The 16,577-nt window shown below is 39.3% G+C and overlaps 1 protein-coding gene across 1 annotated transcript in view; it reads right to left on the bottom strand.

Annotated features, from left to right (window-relative positions):
• The window catches only part of LRP2 (LDL receptor related protein 2), a 198,196-nt gene that overhangs the window by 152,900 nt on the left and 28,719 nt on the right, over positions 1–16,577 (bottom strand). The window contains exons 2-4 of the mRNA XM_073806956.1: positions 8,040–8,147; positions 5,584–5,706; positions 1,954–2,070 (exon numbers count right to left, since the gene is read on the bottom strand). Of these exons, the coding sequence (XP_073663057.1) occupies positions 1,954–2,070; positions 5,584–5,706; positions 8,040–8,147 (348 nt within the window). The remainder of the gene's footprint in view (positions 1–1,953; positions 2,071–5,583; positions 5,707–8,039; positions 8,148–16,577) is intronic.

Genomic DNA, 16,577 nt, shown 5'->3' with positions numbered 1-16,577 from the left:
CCTGCAGTACCATTGCATTTGCAATAAAGCACTCATTTTTATCCACTTGTAAATAAGGGATAAAGACACAGACTGTTGGCTGGTGGCACAGGCCTCTGGTTCTGTTCTTGCACAAGGTAGGACTTCCTCCTTCTGTAAATAAAGTCCTTCATGAACACTAATCATCAGACTTGGACCAGAGGACGAGCTGAGCTCTAGCTCTGCCACACACCATTTAACCCTGAACAAGCCACTCCATCCTTTGCTGGTTCAGTTACCTTATTCGTAAGACAGTATTATAATACTGGCCCTAATGTCCTCAGTCAGGGGTCTAATAACAATAACCACTGGAATTTACATAACACTTTGAAGTTTACACAATACTGCAAAATATAATGTATGATTTGTCTCTATTATTAATCAAAACTATTTTCTTCACTTGCCACAATAAAGAATTTATTGTTTGCTTTACAAAGTACTCAAAGGGGAGTCCTTGACTCTGGACTTGCTATCTGTGACCTCCAGACACACACTACCATCTCTAAAACTGCCGGTACCAAGTCTAAATTCTCCGTAACTTTTCCAAAGTTAAAGAAGACCCAACCTAGAGGCCACACAATCTCTTTCAAAAGAAAACATGTAAGTTAGAAATTACAACAGAACTATATCAGAAATTCTGCTAGGAAATGGAAACACAAAGGCAAATAGCACAGACTCCTCTCAAAGGAAAATAACATACAAGGGAAGAAAGCATTGGAGAAGTTTTTGGTTTTGTTTTAATGTACTGTGTGATGACAGTGAGGCTGCAGCATGAATCTGGACACACATACGAGTATTTCTTCCATTAAGAGCACAATCTGAACACTACAGTAAATAGGAACAATTTGCTCATAACCAGTTTATGTTAGCTCCCACCCTCGGCATAGAGCCATATCGGGAAGTGTAGCAAGATGGCTCTTTCATTAAGCATACAATATACCAAAGGAAGGGATTTAGAAACAGTCCAGAGAGCTAAAATCCTATCAAAATGATCAAAAATTAAAAGAGTTGTCCCATGAGAAGAGACTAAAACCTAAATCTTTAGTTGGAAACATAATAACCAAGAAGTTTATGATCAAGGTTTCTAAGGTACACAAAATCTATCCACCGATTATTAGAATACTAGAATATTAAAATAACTCCTTGAAGTCTGAAATGCAGTATGCCAGAAAGAATGCCAGGGAAAGATATATAAAAACTCAAAGAAGCTCTGGGTAAATTCATAAATGATAGACCTATAAGCGCTTTTGAGAGAAAATGGGTATGTCTGAGACTAAAGACAGAGTTAGATGGACCAGAGGACGGACACAGCAGCATAATTAGTATATTCTTGTATTCTAACAATTCTATACAAACCTCAAGAGAGGCAGATTACTCTTTACTCGTTTGTAAGAAGTGATTGCACTTTCTTATTTTGCTTATGGTCATATTTAAACATTATACATAGAATACTGTGACTTGTAGGCTTTATCTTGTGGTGATCAGTTACAAATTGATATAGTATTCTTCCATTACACAGAGAGCCATTTTCAAAATGTAACACGTTTCCAAGGGTAATCTGGAAAACACTGAGTCCGTAAGAGCAAAAAAACTGAGACATTTGACCTAGAAGCTTACCATGGTAACGTACTAAAAGTTAAAATTGACCAAACTGGATTTTGTACTCATTGACTTTTTGTGATTCTGTGTTAAAGTTAAAAGTTTCTTACTTCAAGACATACAGAAACTTGATGTGCTAAGGCAGGACAGACTCAGAATGTCTTGCTAAAAATAGACTCCTATCAGAACATCACCTCTAATCCACAAAAGAATCCGCCAAGAGATTTCAATAACAAGAGGCATATTGTAGGCATTTCTGTCCATCAACAAATTGATTAAAATGCCAAAGGGACAAAGGTGAAACCAAATACAGTGCAAAGACTGTAAGGGACTCACGGCAGTTTTTCTCATCAGTTCCATCCAAGCAGTCTGTGGAATGGTCACATCTGAATTCTGCTGGGATACATTCACCGTTGTCGCACGTAAACTGATGGCTTGAGCATGTTCTCCCAGCTGTGAAAGGAAAAAAATATTACTTTGTAATTACTGAAAAATACAGACCAACTAACAAATATGACAGTAACATTAACCCAGCTACTCTAAGGTAGACATCTTACAATGTGAAAGCAGAAGTGTTATTATCAGGATACTATCAAAATGCCCAGAATCATATCAACATTCAAGGTTGTGAGTGTAGACAATTATATTATCAACATGTGTTGAGAATACAATATAGCTTGAAAACCTATACAGTAAAAAGGATGAATGAAATAAGAATTTTGCAGGTATAGGTATTAATCAAGGATCAGTAAGGTCCCCCTCATTGAAATCCTTGTTTAAACAAGAAGGAAACATGCCAAAGAGTAAACAGTGGTTATTTCTGAGTATTAGGAATGTGGGTGATTTTTTTTTCTTTAGAGTTTTCTCTACTATATAAGCTTTCCACATTGAATACCTGTCAATTTCATAAACATAAATTTAAGCTAGCTTGATTTTATCCTAAGTTGATTAGGGTAGGTGAGAGCAGAGCACCAGTAGTTTATCAAATTTGCCTCTGGATAAAACAGACAAAATCAAATGAATCAATATTCCAAGCATCATGTGAATTCTATTCTGTGAGTCTGAGGCAGGAATTTTTTTTTAATTTATTTATTTTTATTTATTTATTTTTGGCCGCATTGGGTCTTCGTTGCTGCACGTGGGCTTTCTCTAGTTGCGGCGAGGGGGGCTACTCTTCGTTGTGGTGCGTGGGTTTCTCATTGTGGTGGCTTCTCTTGCTGCGGAGCATGGGCTCTACGCACACGGGCTTCAGTAGTTGTTGCGCAAGGGCTTAAGTGTTTGTGGTTCGTGGGCTCTAGAGCACAGGCTCACGAGTTGTGGCGCATGGGCTTAGTTGCTCCGCAGCATGTGGGATCTTCCCAGACCAGGGCTCGAACCCGTGTCCCCTGCATCGGCAGGCAGATTCTTAACCACTGTGCCACCAGGGAAGCCCTGAGGCAGGAATTATGATGGGACTTTTTAATTGTCCACATAAGAGAGAAGCATTTGGGGAAAAGATGATCTAATAAAAAAATAATGTAAAATTTAAAATGCAAGAGTTACCTTATAAAATCCATACTCATTTAAAATAGTATGGAACATTGCTCATAAATTACTGCTGTAAAGTTATTTCCAGTCTCCCCAAGCAGTTGCCCTTGGTAGTTCCCATCCCCTCTATGTAGTATTATTATCAAGGGGTCATCCACCACACACTGCATCACAATCTACAGCTCAGCTTTCTTCCTACTCCGTGTGGGGAGCAAGGGAAAATGGAACCAAATGGCACATCTAGCCAAAAGATAAATAACCCACCATTCATTCATTCAGAACCTACTATCAAGAACCTACTATCTGCTAGACAGAATACCAAGCCTTAGGGATACAAGCTGAACAAAGCACAGTCACTGCTCTCCAGAGCTTCACGATCTAGCACTGAGTACCTACTAGGTCACCCTTTTCCTCTAGGACCTTTGAGAGGCCAGCCAGAAACATCAGAGCCCAGAACAGATTTCCTAGAAACAAGGATTTCTGCCTGCTCCTTACTATGCCTGGTACTTTTCCTTCCTCCCTTCAGTCCTTCTGAACTAGTGTCCCCCACCTCCCTCCCTTTTTGCCACTCCACCTCAGATCCGGATGCACGTAACTGGACCTGATGTAGATATGCCGTGCTCCTATCTGGCCTTGACTAGCTCCTGTCTGTGCCCTCCTCAAGACTGCCATTTGTCACCACCACCACCCTCCCCAGCCCTACATAGTTTGCTGGTTTCCCCTGAACCACTCTGTCCCAAGGATCACCATCTCTTTGTTGCTGGCAGACCTCATGACCAGCACTGACAAGCCCTAACAGATTGTTTAATTATACAGTCTACATTTTACCTTTACACCAAAGTATTGAGAATTTCCATTATCTTCCTCAAAAGAAGGCTTCTAGTGGCTCGACTGAAGAGAGTTCATACTCCCACTGCTGGACTCAAAATTCCTGGACTTAATTCTAATTTTTTATAAATACATCCAGAACCTATTGAAGCCCACAGCATCTCCACTGCTAGTCACCTAACAAACAAGTTCCCACATGACGTAGCCATCAAAAATATCTGTTTCTTCTTTGATCTTTGTGGACAATGTCCATGTGAAAATGCCAACAGGATCTTGGCTATCTCAAAACCAACACACAGTGATGATAGATGTCCATGATTTGTGGGATGTGCATTTAATGAAACAGAATGTGGGGAAGTTTAAAGGTGAATGCTACACAGTGATCAGAGCTGGACTTTTCCAGAGGACAATTGAGGTCAAGAGCCTGAGGTGGTTCATTACAGTCTTGTATCTTCTCTCCAATTTCCATCTCAGTCCAACTTAGACTCGCTATAAGGTTTTAGTTTGGGGTTTTTTGTTGTTTTTTTTTCTTTTGTCTTATAAAAACACAGGGAAAAGATGTTGATGTTTTCTCTTCTAGATATTGAAATTTGAATTATGGGAATGTAAAAGTCAGGACTTCTGCGGCTTTCATGCAATCATGAAAAGCCAATAGGCTAAAAAGACGGCAGGGCAGGGCAGAATAGTGGAAGAAACCTGGATGATGTCACTGATCCAAGGAATTGAGATTTTCCATTATCTTCCAATCAATTCTGGAACAATGCTACATTTAGGCTTCTTGGGTGAGATAATAAATTCCCTTTTTGCTTAACTTTTTTGAGTTGTGTTTTTCACTCATTGCAGCCAAAAACATCCCCATTGATACAAGAATAATTTTAAATTATACAAATATCCTTAAGAGAAAGGAATGCTACAGATGACAGACATCTTTCTCACATGTTGCCATCTTAAATTCACCCAAGATTATGCTCTTGTCCAAAATTGTTTAAGCCCAATAAAACAGTCTTTTCCAGTTCCATCCCAAAGAAATCAGAATGGAAGTGTCTCTTCCAGGTTACTGCCCTGAACCCCCTCAATGTCCAGGAATCAGCAGTCGCCAACGTCCTCTTCCTTGCTACTATTTGCTTTCTGGTTCCAGCTCATCCTACGACGGCTCTAGCAGCTGTCACTGAAGTGCCTCCGACAGACCTCCACTTCCGCTCAGTCAGAAAGAAGAGAGTTTAATAGTGGGGCAGAAGGGGTGGAAGGTTTTGCCTGCACAGTGTGCTCCAGGAGCATGTGGACCCATCCAACTGCCAAGCAGACAAATGAAGACCTCCACATACAGATACCAATAGGTGTTTTGTTTCTTTCTTAAGCATAACATAACCTGAGTTAAATACTGGGAATCTATCCCATGTCCAAATCACTGGCTATATTGATAATTCTTCAGCACATTCACACTTTCAGTATCATCCAACCCCTGAGTGAGACAGCTGGCACAGGTTCCCTTGTCCTTCAAGGCCCAACTCTGCATTTATAAAGATTCATTCCATTGTGTTTTGTATTTGTAACAGGTTGGAATTTAAGGTGTCCAAAGGGCCAAAACAAGATTCCTCTACAAGCACTTACGGCAATGCCGCCGTTCATCTGAGCCATCGATACAATCTTCTTCCTCGTCACACACCCAGTGGACAGGGATGCATAGCTCCTCACTCTGACACAGGAACTGGTTGGAACGGCAAGTAGGGTGAGCTAAAATAAACCGGAAAAAAACTCATTATGTCTAACATCCACCCTATTATACCAACAAACGATGCTCGTTTCAAAAGAAGTATGTCAACTCCTGCTCAATATATTTGATAGCAAATATAAAAAACCTTAGAGCCTGTGGAGTTTAACCAGTGTTCACTGTCAAGTAATCTCAGCAATGGCATCACAACAAAATGCTGATCCAAAGCAATACAAAATACAGAGAATAAAACAAACAGCCCAAACACACATTCATACGAAGTTATGACCAAAAAAATATTAAATTTTTAATTTCAATAAAATCAACCATGAGTTTATAATTATTAAATTATTTGAAGTGTTTTGTAATAACTAATAGTAAAACATCATGATAAATTGTAAAATCCATGAGATTTGGAAAACAAGACCCAAAATCAAATAATTTATTATTTCCACAATTTACTTGCTTTACAATCTTCATCAGGTTCTCTGAATCGCAATGTATGCATCATAAAATGGGGACTATATTTTTCTCACGGTGTGCTATAAAAAATAAGTAGAATGGAATATTACTCAGCCATAAAATGAAACGAAATTGAGTTATTTGTAGTGAGGTGGATGGACCTAGAGTGTGTCATACAGAGTGAAGTAAGTCAGAAAGAGAAAATCAAATACCATATGCTAACACATATATATGGAATCTAAAAAAAAAAAAAAATGGTTCTGATGAATCTAGGGGCAGGACAGGAATAAAGATGCAGATGTAGAGAATGGACTTGAGGACACGGGAAGGGGGAAGGGTAAGCTGGGACGAAGTGAGAGAGTGGCAGGGACATATATACACTACCAAATGTAAAATAGATAGCTAGTGGGAAGCAGTTGCATGGCACGGGGAGATCAGCTTGGTGCTTTGTGACCACCTAGAGGGGTGGGATAGGGAGGGTGGGAGGGAGGGAGACGCAAGAGGGAGGGGATGTGGGGATATATGTATATGTATAGCTGATTCACTTTGTTGTACAGCAGAAACTAACACACCATTGTAAAGCAATTATACTCCAATAAAGATGTTAAAAAAAAAATAAGTAGAGTAACATATGTGAAAGTACCATGTAAATAAGTTGCGAGTGATTGTCATTGGTATGTTTTTATCATCATCGTTATGGGACATTGGTAAATTGTTGGTATGACTGCTCAATTATTCCTTTATCTCAGAACACACTGTTCCTGACTTTCTGCTCCTAGTGTTTAACCTAAAATGAACTCAGTAAGCCCAGAGGAAGCAAATAGATAGCACTTGATCATATCTCTACAAATAGAACTACTCCCTTACTCAAAGTGTGGTTTCCAGACTAGCAGCATCAGCATTACCTGGGAGCTTGCAGAAATGCAGAATCTCAGGTCCCACCTCAAACATATGGAACTAAGCCCTACACTTTAACAACCTCCCCAGGTGATCCATTTCTGCTTGAAAGTTTGAGAAGCGCCTTATAGGACCTAATCCCCACACTTCTCCCATTTTCAAAAGCATCGTCATCCAAACAATACACCAAAGTTTGTCCTGTTGTGCCACAGGATGGCCAACGATTCAAAACAAATTTTCACCTGCTTTCTTGGTTTTTGGATGATAACCCTTGCCTGTTCACCTGTCAGAATGAATGAAATTGCAGTAGTGTGATGGATCACCTATGGCAAGGTGGGAGAGCAATGGACATAAGGGTTGGGATTAGTGCACCAACTGGGAAGCCTTTAATAAATAATTTAGCTTCTCTATGCCTCAGTTTCCTCATCTGAAACCTACCTCAGAGTATTGTTGAGAGAAGTAAATGAAGAAATATGTGTAAGTGATTTTATAATTCTTCTAAAGCGTTAAATTGGGGGTTTATAATATTATCATGTTTTTAACTATTATTTAAAAAACATAAACCACACTAGCCCCTTCTGTGACCTCTTGATAGTAATGCACACAAGTTCTACTACATCCTTTTTATAAAAACAGACTCTTCCTTGAATTACAAATCACAGCAGTACAGACAACATTATTTTTTTATTCTTGTTAGTGCACAAAATTTGCAGACTGAATAATCTGAAATAATCGTTTATAGGCTTCAGAAAACAGCTCAGAAAGTTGGTTCCATACCAAGGTCATGGGATAAGAGTAAGATAGAAACAGATGTGAATTGAACCTCGTGATCAAAAGGGACTGAATTCTTAATGCCACCAGTTCTCCATCTCAAAAGATTGGCGCTCAGTCCAATCTACTACTAAAGGCACAACTCTTTCTCTTTGTTACAGCTGAAATGACCATGAAGCACTTCTGCTACTCAGAACAGAGCTTAGCCCCACCGCTCTTCACTTACGGCAGCCAATTTCATCCGAGCCATTCGCGCAGTCTCTGGTCCCATCACACCGCCAGGACGCAATGATACAAACCCCAGGTTGGCACTGAAACTCATCACTGTGACATTCTGTAATCCCACAAGCAAGAGAAAGCCAGTTTAAAAAGTTACGCACACAGATATTTCAAAAAAAATACAAATTTTTGATGAAAACAAAAAATTATTCAACTAATTAGTAATCAAAGAATGTAAATTATTTATACAATTAGGAAAACATTTTTATGATTATATTCTGTGTCAGGGTCTGCAGGAAAGTCATTTTCACACACAGCTGACTAGAGTGCACCTTGAGGTAACCAATCTGGAAAGCAGTTTGACAAAAGGTATCCTGCTTTTTAAAAGTGCTTATTCTTTAACTTAATACTTTTACCTCTAGGTAATTTTTTTTCCCCTTAAGGAACTAAGCAGAGAATTAAAGATTTATGTGTAGAGGTTTTCATCATAGTATAATTTATAATAAAGGAAATTGCAAACCTTGTAAATGTCCAATAATATGAAAATGAATAAATTTTCTTATATCTATATATATCATATTAGGAACTCATTAAAATAGTTATGAAGAACTTCTAAATGATTTGGAGAAATATTTGTAATATTTCATTACACGTTATAACAAAGACAAGGACGCCAAATTTTACCTGTAACAGAGTCATATGTAGCAGAAAAAAAGCACAGAAAAGGCCAGAAAGTTAAGGGTGGTTATCCCTGATACCATCATGAGTAACTTTTCATTTGTGGGACTGTGCTTTTTTCAGTTTCCCACCCTACAGTCTTTTTAAGTGCCTTTTTATTACTAAATCATATACAGCAATTTATGTTTCTTCATTCTTAGATACAAGACCAATATTATGGCTTTTTGCTTGTAACTTATTTGTAAGATGCCAGGTACGGCTCTTCTCTGCCAACAAACAAAAGCCAAAAAACAAACAAACAAAAATCTCGGCAGCCAATCAGAGTGCACAAACTTGGCATCAAACTAGCCACACTTCCAAGGGGCAGTGATATCCCCTAGTGATACCAGAAAGTGAATATAACTTAAACAAGTACATTTAATTCAACGAGTATATCCTGCAGTTTTCCTAGTTCTCCCCAGGGGACTAACTTGGCAGTTAGCGATCCTCTGAGTTTCCCCAAATATCTGACCAGCAACCTCCCCATACATTATGTGCCAAGTACGAATTTTATTTTTAAGAGAGCAGCCAACACCAGCCCAACGTGGAGAAGACTCAAAATTATTCTTTCACAAACCCATGGTGGTAGAGGAATAATTCGGGGGGGTTGGAAGAATAATTATACTTTCCCCATGTATTTAAGCAATCATGCTAAATTACCCATTTCAGTGTTTGACTAATTAAACTGAAATTAAGGGAATATACAGATCAATTACCTACTCCTAAAATAAATAAACAATGTGCTATCCTGTCTTGTGTAAATGCAGGCCTATCATGAGCATGACATAAACACAGTTAAGTGATCTATTCCTAGGGGATATAGGTTACTTTGTTCATGGAATGTTCAAATCTGATTGTCTGGTAGTGACATACTGATTTATAATGTATGCTGCAAATGGTCAGAAACTTTCCTTGGCTAAATGGTGGTACCGAGTGGTACAGGAATACGTACACCCAAATACCTTCTATAGACTAATGCATGATGGTGGTTGGTGGTGCAGGTCTGGGGTTGGTGGTGCAGGTCTCTTATCAACTACCTTTAAAACACAACAACCTCCCTTGCAAAAATGCCCCTAAGGAATGTACAAATTCACTCTGGAATCCCAGAACTTCTCATTGGATTTTGTTCTACAAAGCAATATTTCCATGAGAGATTAGAAGCTTTGGAGGTTTAGCTATTAACACAACATATATTAAATCACTTTTATCAATTAGGTCTATTGTTAGAAATCCAACATAATACATTTGTAAATTCAGTACATTTGTTTCCCTTAGTATCTAATAATTTCTGGTTGAAAAATTATAACAATCTAAAGGTCAGTCTACTTACAAAGAGCTTCCTCTTGCTGGAAAAATCATACACTTAGAAACTGAGCATACTGAAGCAAATTCTCAGAATAATATACTGCCTGTTTTTAAATATATGTATAATTAGTGTTATTTCTTAAGCAACATTTTTGTTTATTTTTTTTTCTTTTTTCATTTCTTAAGCATTTTTATTACAAGTCAAATTTTGAGTTTGTTTTTGCTAAAATATGAAGTTAAGCACATCATGAAAAGAACACAAAATAGATACCCGAAAGTCATTTTTTAAGCACTTCAAAGTCAATTATTTAAAAATCACACATTAGGGCTTCCCTGGTGGCTCAGTGGTTAAGAATCCACCTGACGATGCAGGCGACGCGGGTTCGTGCCCCGGTCCGGGAAGATCCCACATGCCACAGAGCAACTAAGCCCTTGCACCACAACTACTAAGCCTGCGCTCTAGAGCCCACAAGCCACAACTACTGAGCCCATGTGCCACAACTATTGAAGCCCACGCGCCTAGAGCCCGTGCTCCACAAGAGAAGCCACCACAATGAGAAGCCCGCTCACCGCAACGAAGAGTAGCCACTGTTCGCGGCAACAAAGACCCAATGCAGCCAAAAATAAATAAATGAATTTATTAAAAAAAAAAATTCCAATGCTAAGCCCAGCAGCTGGCATTATAGGGAAAAAAAAAATCACATATTAAAAAAAAAAATTTAAACTGATAGGGGAAGTTTTACAATTATGTAACTCTTTCTAGTTAGTATTTTTCACATTTGACCTCCCAAATACTCAGTTATCTAAAGTAATATATCAAGCCCAATTCACTCAACTTATCAACAGATCCATGGTAATTCATTTGTCAAGTTCATCTTTTCAATATTAACTTCCATGCCTGTTATAACTCCCAAATGACTATTGTTTGGAAACATCTCTGCAGAAGAACAAATTATCATTTGCTGGGTGGCATCTTAGTAATCAACCAAATGCTCCACTAGTGTCAGAAGACTGTCATCCATTCTATTACAAAGGAAATGTGTTGTTGAAAAACAAACTGCCAGTATAGCACAGGGAACTCTATTCCATAATTTGTAATAACCTATATGGGAAAAGCATCTGAAAACGAATAGATATATGTAGATATATAACACAATCACTTTGCTGTACACCTAACACAACATTGTAAATCAACTATTCCCCAATATAAAATACATTTTTTTAACAATAATAAAATAGAAATCAAACAAAAATAATAATAAAGTTCCAAAACAGGCAAAAATAAAAAATAAATTTAAAAAAACACACACTGTTAGTGAAAAGGTCTAGATCAAGTTTGATAACAATTTCAGCTGCCCCTGATTTCAATTGGTTTGTATGCACTTTATTTTCTGAGAGTTTTTTTTTGCACAGGCTCCGGACGCGCAGGCTCAGCGGCCATGGCTCACAGGCCCAGCCGCTCCGCGGCATGTGGGATCTTCCCGGACCGGGGCACGAACCCGTGTCCCCTGAATCGGCAGGCGGACTCTCAACCACTGCGCCACCAGGGAAGTCCTGAGAGTTTTTTTTTAAATAAGTAGCCTTTACTCATAACCCCTCCAAAGGTTACTACATATTATCTATACTTCATTGTTTAATAATTTGAAGTCCAAAGAAGATGGGAGTGGGGGAATTTCATACTTTGGAGCTAAACATAGTTTATGAAAGAAAAAAATCTAAATAGAGCAAAATTTAACACTTCTTTCAACAAATGGTCTCTAAACATCCATATTCAACCAATCCATTTTTAACCAAGAGGTAATTTTGCAAACAATCTTTTATAACTTTAAAAGTCTCCCTCTAATAAAAACCAAAGAGGAAAACATCATAATCCACACTGAAATAAAAACCTATTGTTAAGAACCGGCAGTCACTGACAAGGAACCATTAGAACCAAAGGGACACCCTACTTTCCCAGGCTGGCCCTGCCTTTCCCAAAAATCAAAATAGATGGTACAAAGATGAAAAAACTATTTGTGTGGTACTTAAATGGTATGCACCATTCTAAGTACTTTGTAAACTTTTTGTAAACTTTGTCATTTAACCTTCATAACAACCCTACAAGATAGACGTCATTATCATGCATATTTTACAAATAAAGAAACTGAGACACAGAGCAATTCAGTAACTTGCCCAAGATCAAATAGCAAACATGTGCAAAGCAAGATCTGAATCTGACAATTCTGGTCCAGCATCTGTGCTGTACTACCAGTGCTCTATGTTCTCTTCAAACCAGAAAAAAAAAAAAAAAAATTCCACCAAAAAAATGAATGTAAAAATTTGATTATTTTCCAAAGTTGCTATCAACATTCACTGGATTCATTAACTGGACTGGTGTGGAATCCACACCACACCATATGCTCATACAATACAATTGCAGAAGAGTAGTCTACTTAGCAACAAACATTGCACATAAAAACAAAGGAAAATTTGCAACAAGCAAAAGCAATGCAAGGAGGGAGGGGTGTGGGGGAGGGATGTATTGGGAGTTTGGGGTTAGCAGATGCAAGCTATTATACAGAGAATGGAAAACAAGTTCTCACTGCATAGCACAGGGAACTATATGAAATATTCTGTGATAAACATAATGGAAAAGAATATGAAAAAAATGTATATATATATGTATAACTGAATCACTTTGCTGTACAGTAGAAATTAACACAACATTGTAAATCAACTACATTTCAATAAAATAAATTTTTTTAGAAAGAGCAATGCTGGAAAAAAAAAAAGAAAAGAAAAAAAAGCAATGCAGGGAAATCAAAAAGAGTTTCAATCTCTTCAAGAAAAATTACAATAGACATAGGGATAAACTTGGTTTTCAACGTTATAGAGCCCCAAGCTGGAGAAAAACAAGAGTAATCTTTTCTTCATAAATAGCCATAGCCCAAGCTTCCTGGTTTAAGTGTTGGACTAAGAATGTGTTAAGATAAGATACTGGAGTAACAGATAATGCCTAGAGGAGGGAAGAAGTTTGTTTTTCCAGAAGGGGCACAGCACGGAATGGAGAGCACCACTTCTGTATCCTTTACAAACTCTGGCACAGTGCTAGGCACATGTGGGACAGAAAACACGTATTCACCAGGTAATGAAGATTTCTCTTTGTAAAATTACATATCAGAGATTCATAAAACCATCAAGGCAAACAATGAGTCTTTTATTTGGAGTTTACTATCTTAAATCTATAGAAAGAAAAATGAAACCTGGTATAATTTGAAATAGGAGGACTATCTAAACGTTTTAAAAAGAGAAAAATATTGAGTCATACTAATGTTTCATTCTTTTTTGAATTTTTTTAAACTTATTTATTTTGTTTTATTTTTGGCTGCACTGGCTCTTCGTTGCTGCGCTGGGGGCTACTCTTCATTGCGGTGCGTGGGCCTATTGCAGTAGCTTCTCCTGTTGCGGAGCACAGGCTCTAGGCATGCAGGCTTCAGTAGTTGTGGCATGCAGGCTCTATGGTGCAGGCTCAGTAGTTGTGGCGTACAGGCTTAGCTGCTCGGCGGCATGTGGGATCTTCCCGGACCAGGGCTCAAACCCGTGTCCCCTGCATTGGCAGGCGGATTCTTAACCGCCGCACCACCAGGGAGACCCCCTAATGTTTCATTCTTTTGCCCTTTCCTTATAAGAGTTTCTTTTTCCTCTCATGAATTCTCTTATTAGAAGAAAAAGGCAAGTCGTAGTCAATGGAACGTTGTCCAAAGTTAACAGAGTAAGGTAATTTCTGTGGCAAATCCTACTTTCCGGCTAGATCCTCTAACATGTGCTGGTCTTTCCAGACACTTTTGGTCTACCTGAGGAGGCACATGTGCTCTTTTTAAAAACATGTAACACTGCGTGGCACTTTAATAGTCTTACCTCTACTGAACTCAAAGAAATACATTCCTTAATTCACCCATAATTTTTACTTCACTTTTTCGGTACTTTGTTTTTACTCCCTTGGTATTGACAGACATACTTGTGATGTTTATAAGCTGGGTGATGGTTTACTACAATTCTCACACCTTGTCCACACCAACAAGGCCAGTCCCCTTTTGAAGATTTAAAGTCACTTGCTGATTTCCAAACTTGACACTGCAGCCATGACAGCCAAGGGTAACAAACTGTCTGGAGACCCTGCCCTGCCTAATGTCAACCGGTGGAATAGCCACCAACTCAACTGATGGAACTGAAACAAGACGGGTACAGCAAACCAGGCTGCTACTCTTTCTGTACAACATTTTAGCTGCCTGGTTTTCAGAACAGTTCACCAAATAGGTGGCCAGAATTATTCTTTTTTTTTTTCAATCCAGTTTACAAACAACTAAGTTGACTGCTTTTTCCAAATTATTGTTTCAGAGCCCTGATGTTTTGATAGAGGAAAACAATATTGATATTGAGAGGACATTTCAAGAAGTCAAAGACTTTGAGGGAAACCCACAAGCCAGCTGATGTGTGATCATGTACACACATCACTTAAATGATTCAATAAAGCCACACACGAAAAAAAATCATACCCACTGTGTGCAAAACTTTGTTCAAGGTTTGTGGAAGAAACAAAGAATAAGATATGATCCTTTGTTTTAATAGAACTTACAAATTTATTGGGGACAAAAGTTATTTATGCATTATAAATTAAATAGCCATGTAACAACAATAGCTGCTATTTGTTGAGCATCTACTATGTGTTGGACAATATAGAAAGCTTTATACACATCCACTTTTTCTTCTAGAGATTTAATTTTATTTATTTTTGTCTGTTTTGGGTCTTTGTTGCTGTGCGTGGGCTCTCTCTAGTTGTGGAGAACTGGGGCTACTCTTCATTGCGGTGCGCGGGCTTCTCATTGCGGTGGCTTCTCTTGTTGCGGAGCACGGGCTCTAGGCGCATGGGCTTCAGTAGTTGTGGCACGCGGGCTCAGTAGTTGTGGAGCACAGGCTTAGTTGCTCTGCGACATGTGGGATCTTCCCAGACCAGGGCTCGAACCCATGTCCCCTGCATTGGCAGGTGGATTCTTAACCACTGCGCCGCCAGGGATGTCCCTATACATATCTATTGGATCCTCTTAGAAATATGTGAAGTGAGATTTATATTTATTTAATAGAAGGGGAACTTGAATCTCAAGGGCATTAATCAAATTCCCACAGATGCAGAAAATGTCAAAGTTTGATTCAGACCCAGGGCCTGTGTGATTTCAGAGCCTGTGCTCTATTCCTCAACCCCCATCCCACAAAACAAATGACAGCTTTCAATCACCCAGAATTTATTAAGTGCCAGCAGTGTTTTAAGTGTTTCCCATAGATTATCTCACTTATCCTCGCAACAATCCTATGAGATGGTACTAATAGCCCCATTTCATAGATGAGAAAACTGAGGCTTGACCAAATCTCACAACTGGTAGGTGGGGAAGCAGGGATTCACACCTAGGTAGTATGACTCCAAAGTTGTGCCATATGACAGTAGATGATTTCGTTCCAAATAAGCAGCAGAGGTAATAAGAACCAATTGTCTCAGGGAGAAAAAAATGAATACCACAAGATGATGCAATGAGAGAGGCTTCATGAAGGAGAATAAGACTGCCCTGGGCCTGTGTGAAAGAGCAGGACTTGGCGGGGCGGGGGTGGTGGTGAAGGAGGGACCGTGTTTTGTGCAAGGGCCCAAACAACTTCAGGGAGGCCCAGCATGGGTAAGGGGGGAATAAGCAGGCCTCCATGGCCCAAGTGCAGGGAATCTCTTCTAAAGTGGGGGACAACCAAGCTGGGGAGATGGGGAAGAAAGGGCCTTGAATGCCAAGAACAGAGTGACATGATCAAATGGGTTGAGAGTGAGAAAGCTTAGAAATCTCTAGTGCCAGTAACTATATTAAAACTAAAAGTCGCTCTGGGTGGATGCAAATCTGAATGAGGATATAGACTTTGGCCATGAGAAGGGCTTGGGCTCCTCAGAACCCTGCCCAGAGCATGAGCTCAGTGAACAGGCCGGTGGGTGGTTCACCAAGAGGCTCTGGCAGGGATGGGGCTCACCCTGCAGCCCCTGCAGTTGCCCCAGGCCCGATCCAAAGCAACTCCAATGCATGGCAAATGGCCAACAGTTTCCGCAGGTGCCACCCAAGGCCTTCTAGTGTCCTGTTCTCTCCAAGTTGAATGCATGTGTCTGAGCATCCAGCATGAGGAATTCAGCCAGACCTCGAGAGACAGAGGATCTCAAAGACTGCTGAAATATTTGCTTAATAATTTTAAAGTGCCTTTTCAATGATCCAAAGCCGGCAGCATAATATGATGCACTATCAGAGAAGCCTCTCAATTCTGAGAAGTGGGAAGTTACATTTCCACCTTTCCTAACTGAGCTATTCCTCACGCATTTTGTTTAAACACTAGCTACCTGCCTTTCTCCCCTTTCCCCATCTCTTCCACATCACTTCTTTTTCACCGAGCACCTCCTCGACCTACAACCCGATGGTTCATCAGCACTGAAGTGCATTATAAATAAAACCATGCTTCTCAGGGG

Source organism: Tursiops truncatus, chromosome 7 (genome assembly GCF_011762595.2).
Source record: "Tursiops truncatus isolate mTurTru1 chromosome 7, mTurTru1.mat.Y, whole genome shotgun sequence".
In the NCBI taxonomy this organism is placed as follows: domain Eukaryota; kingdom Metazoa; phylum Chordata; class Mammalia; order Artiodactyla; family Delphinidae; genus Tursiops; species Tursiops truncatus.
This window is presented reverse-complemented; position numbering and strand designations above follow the sequence as displayed.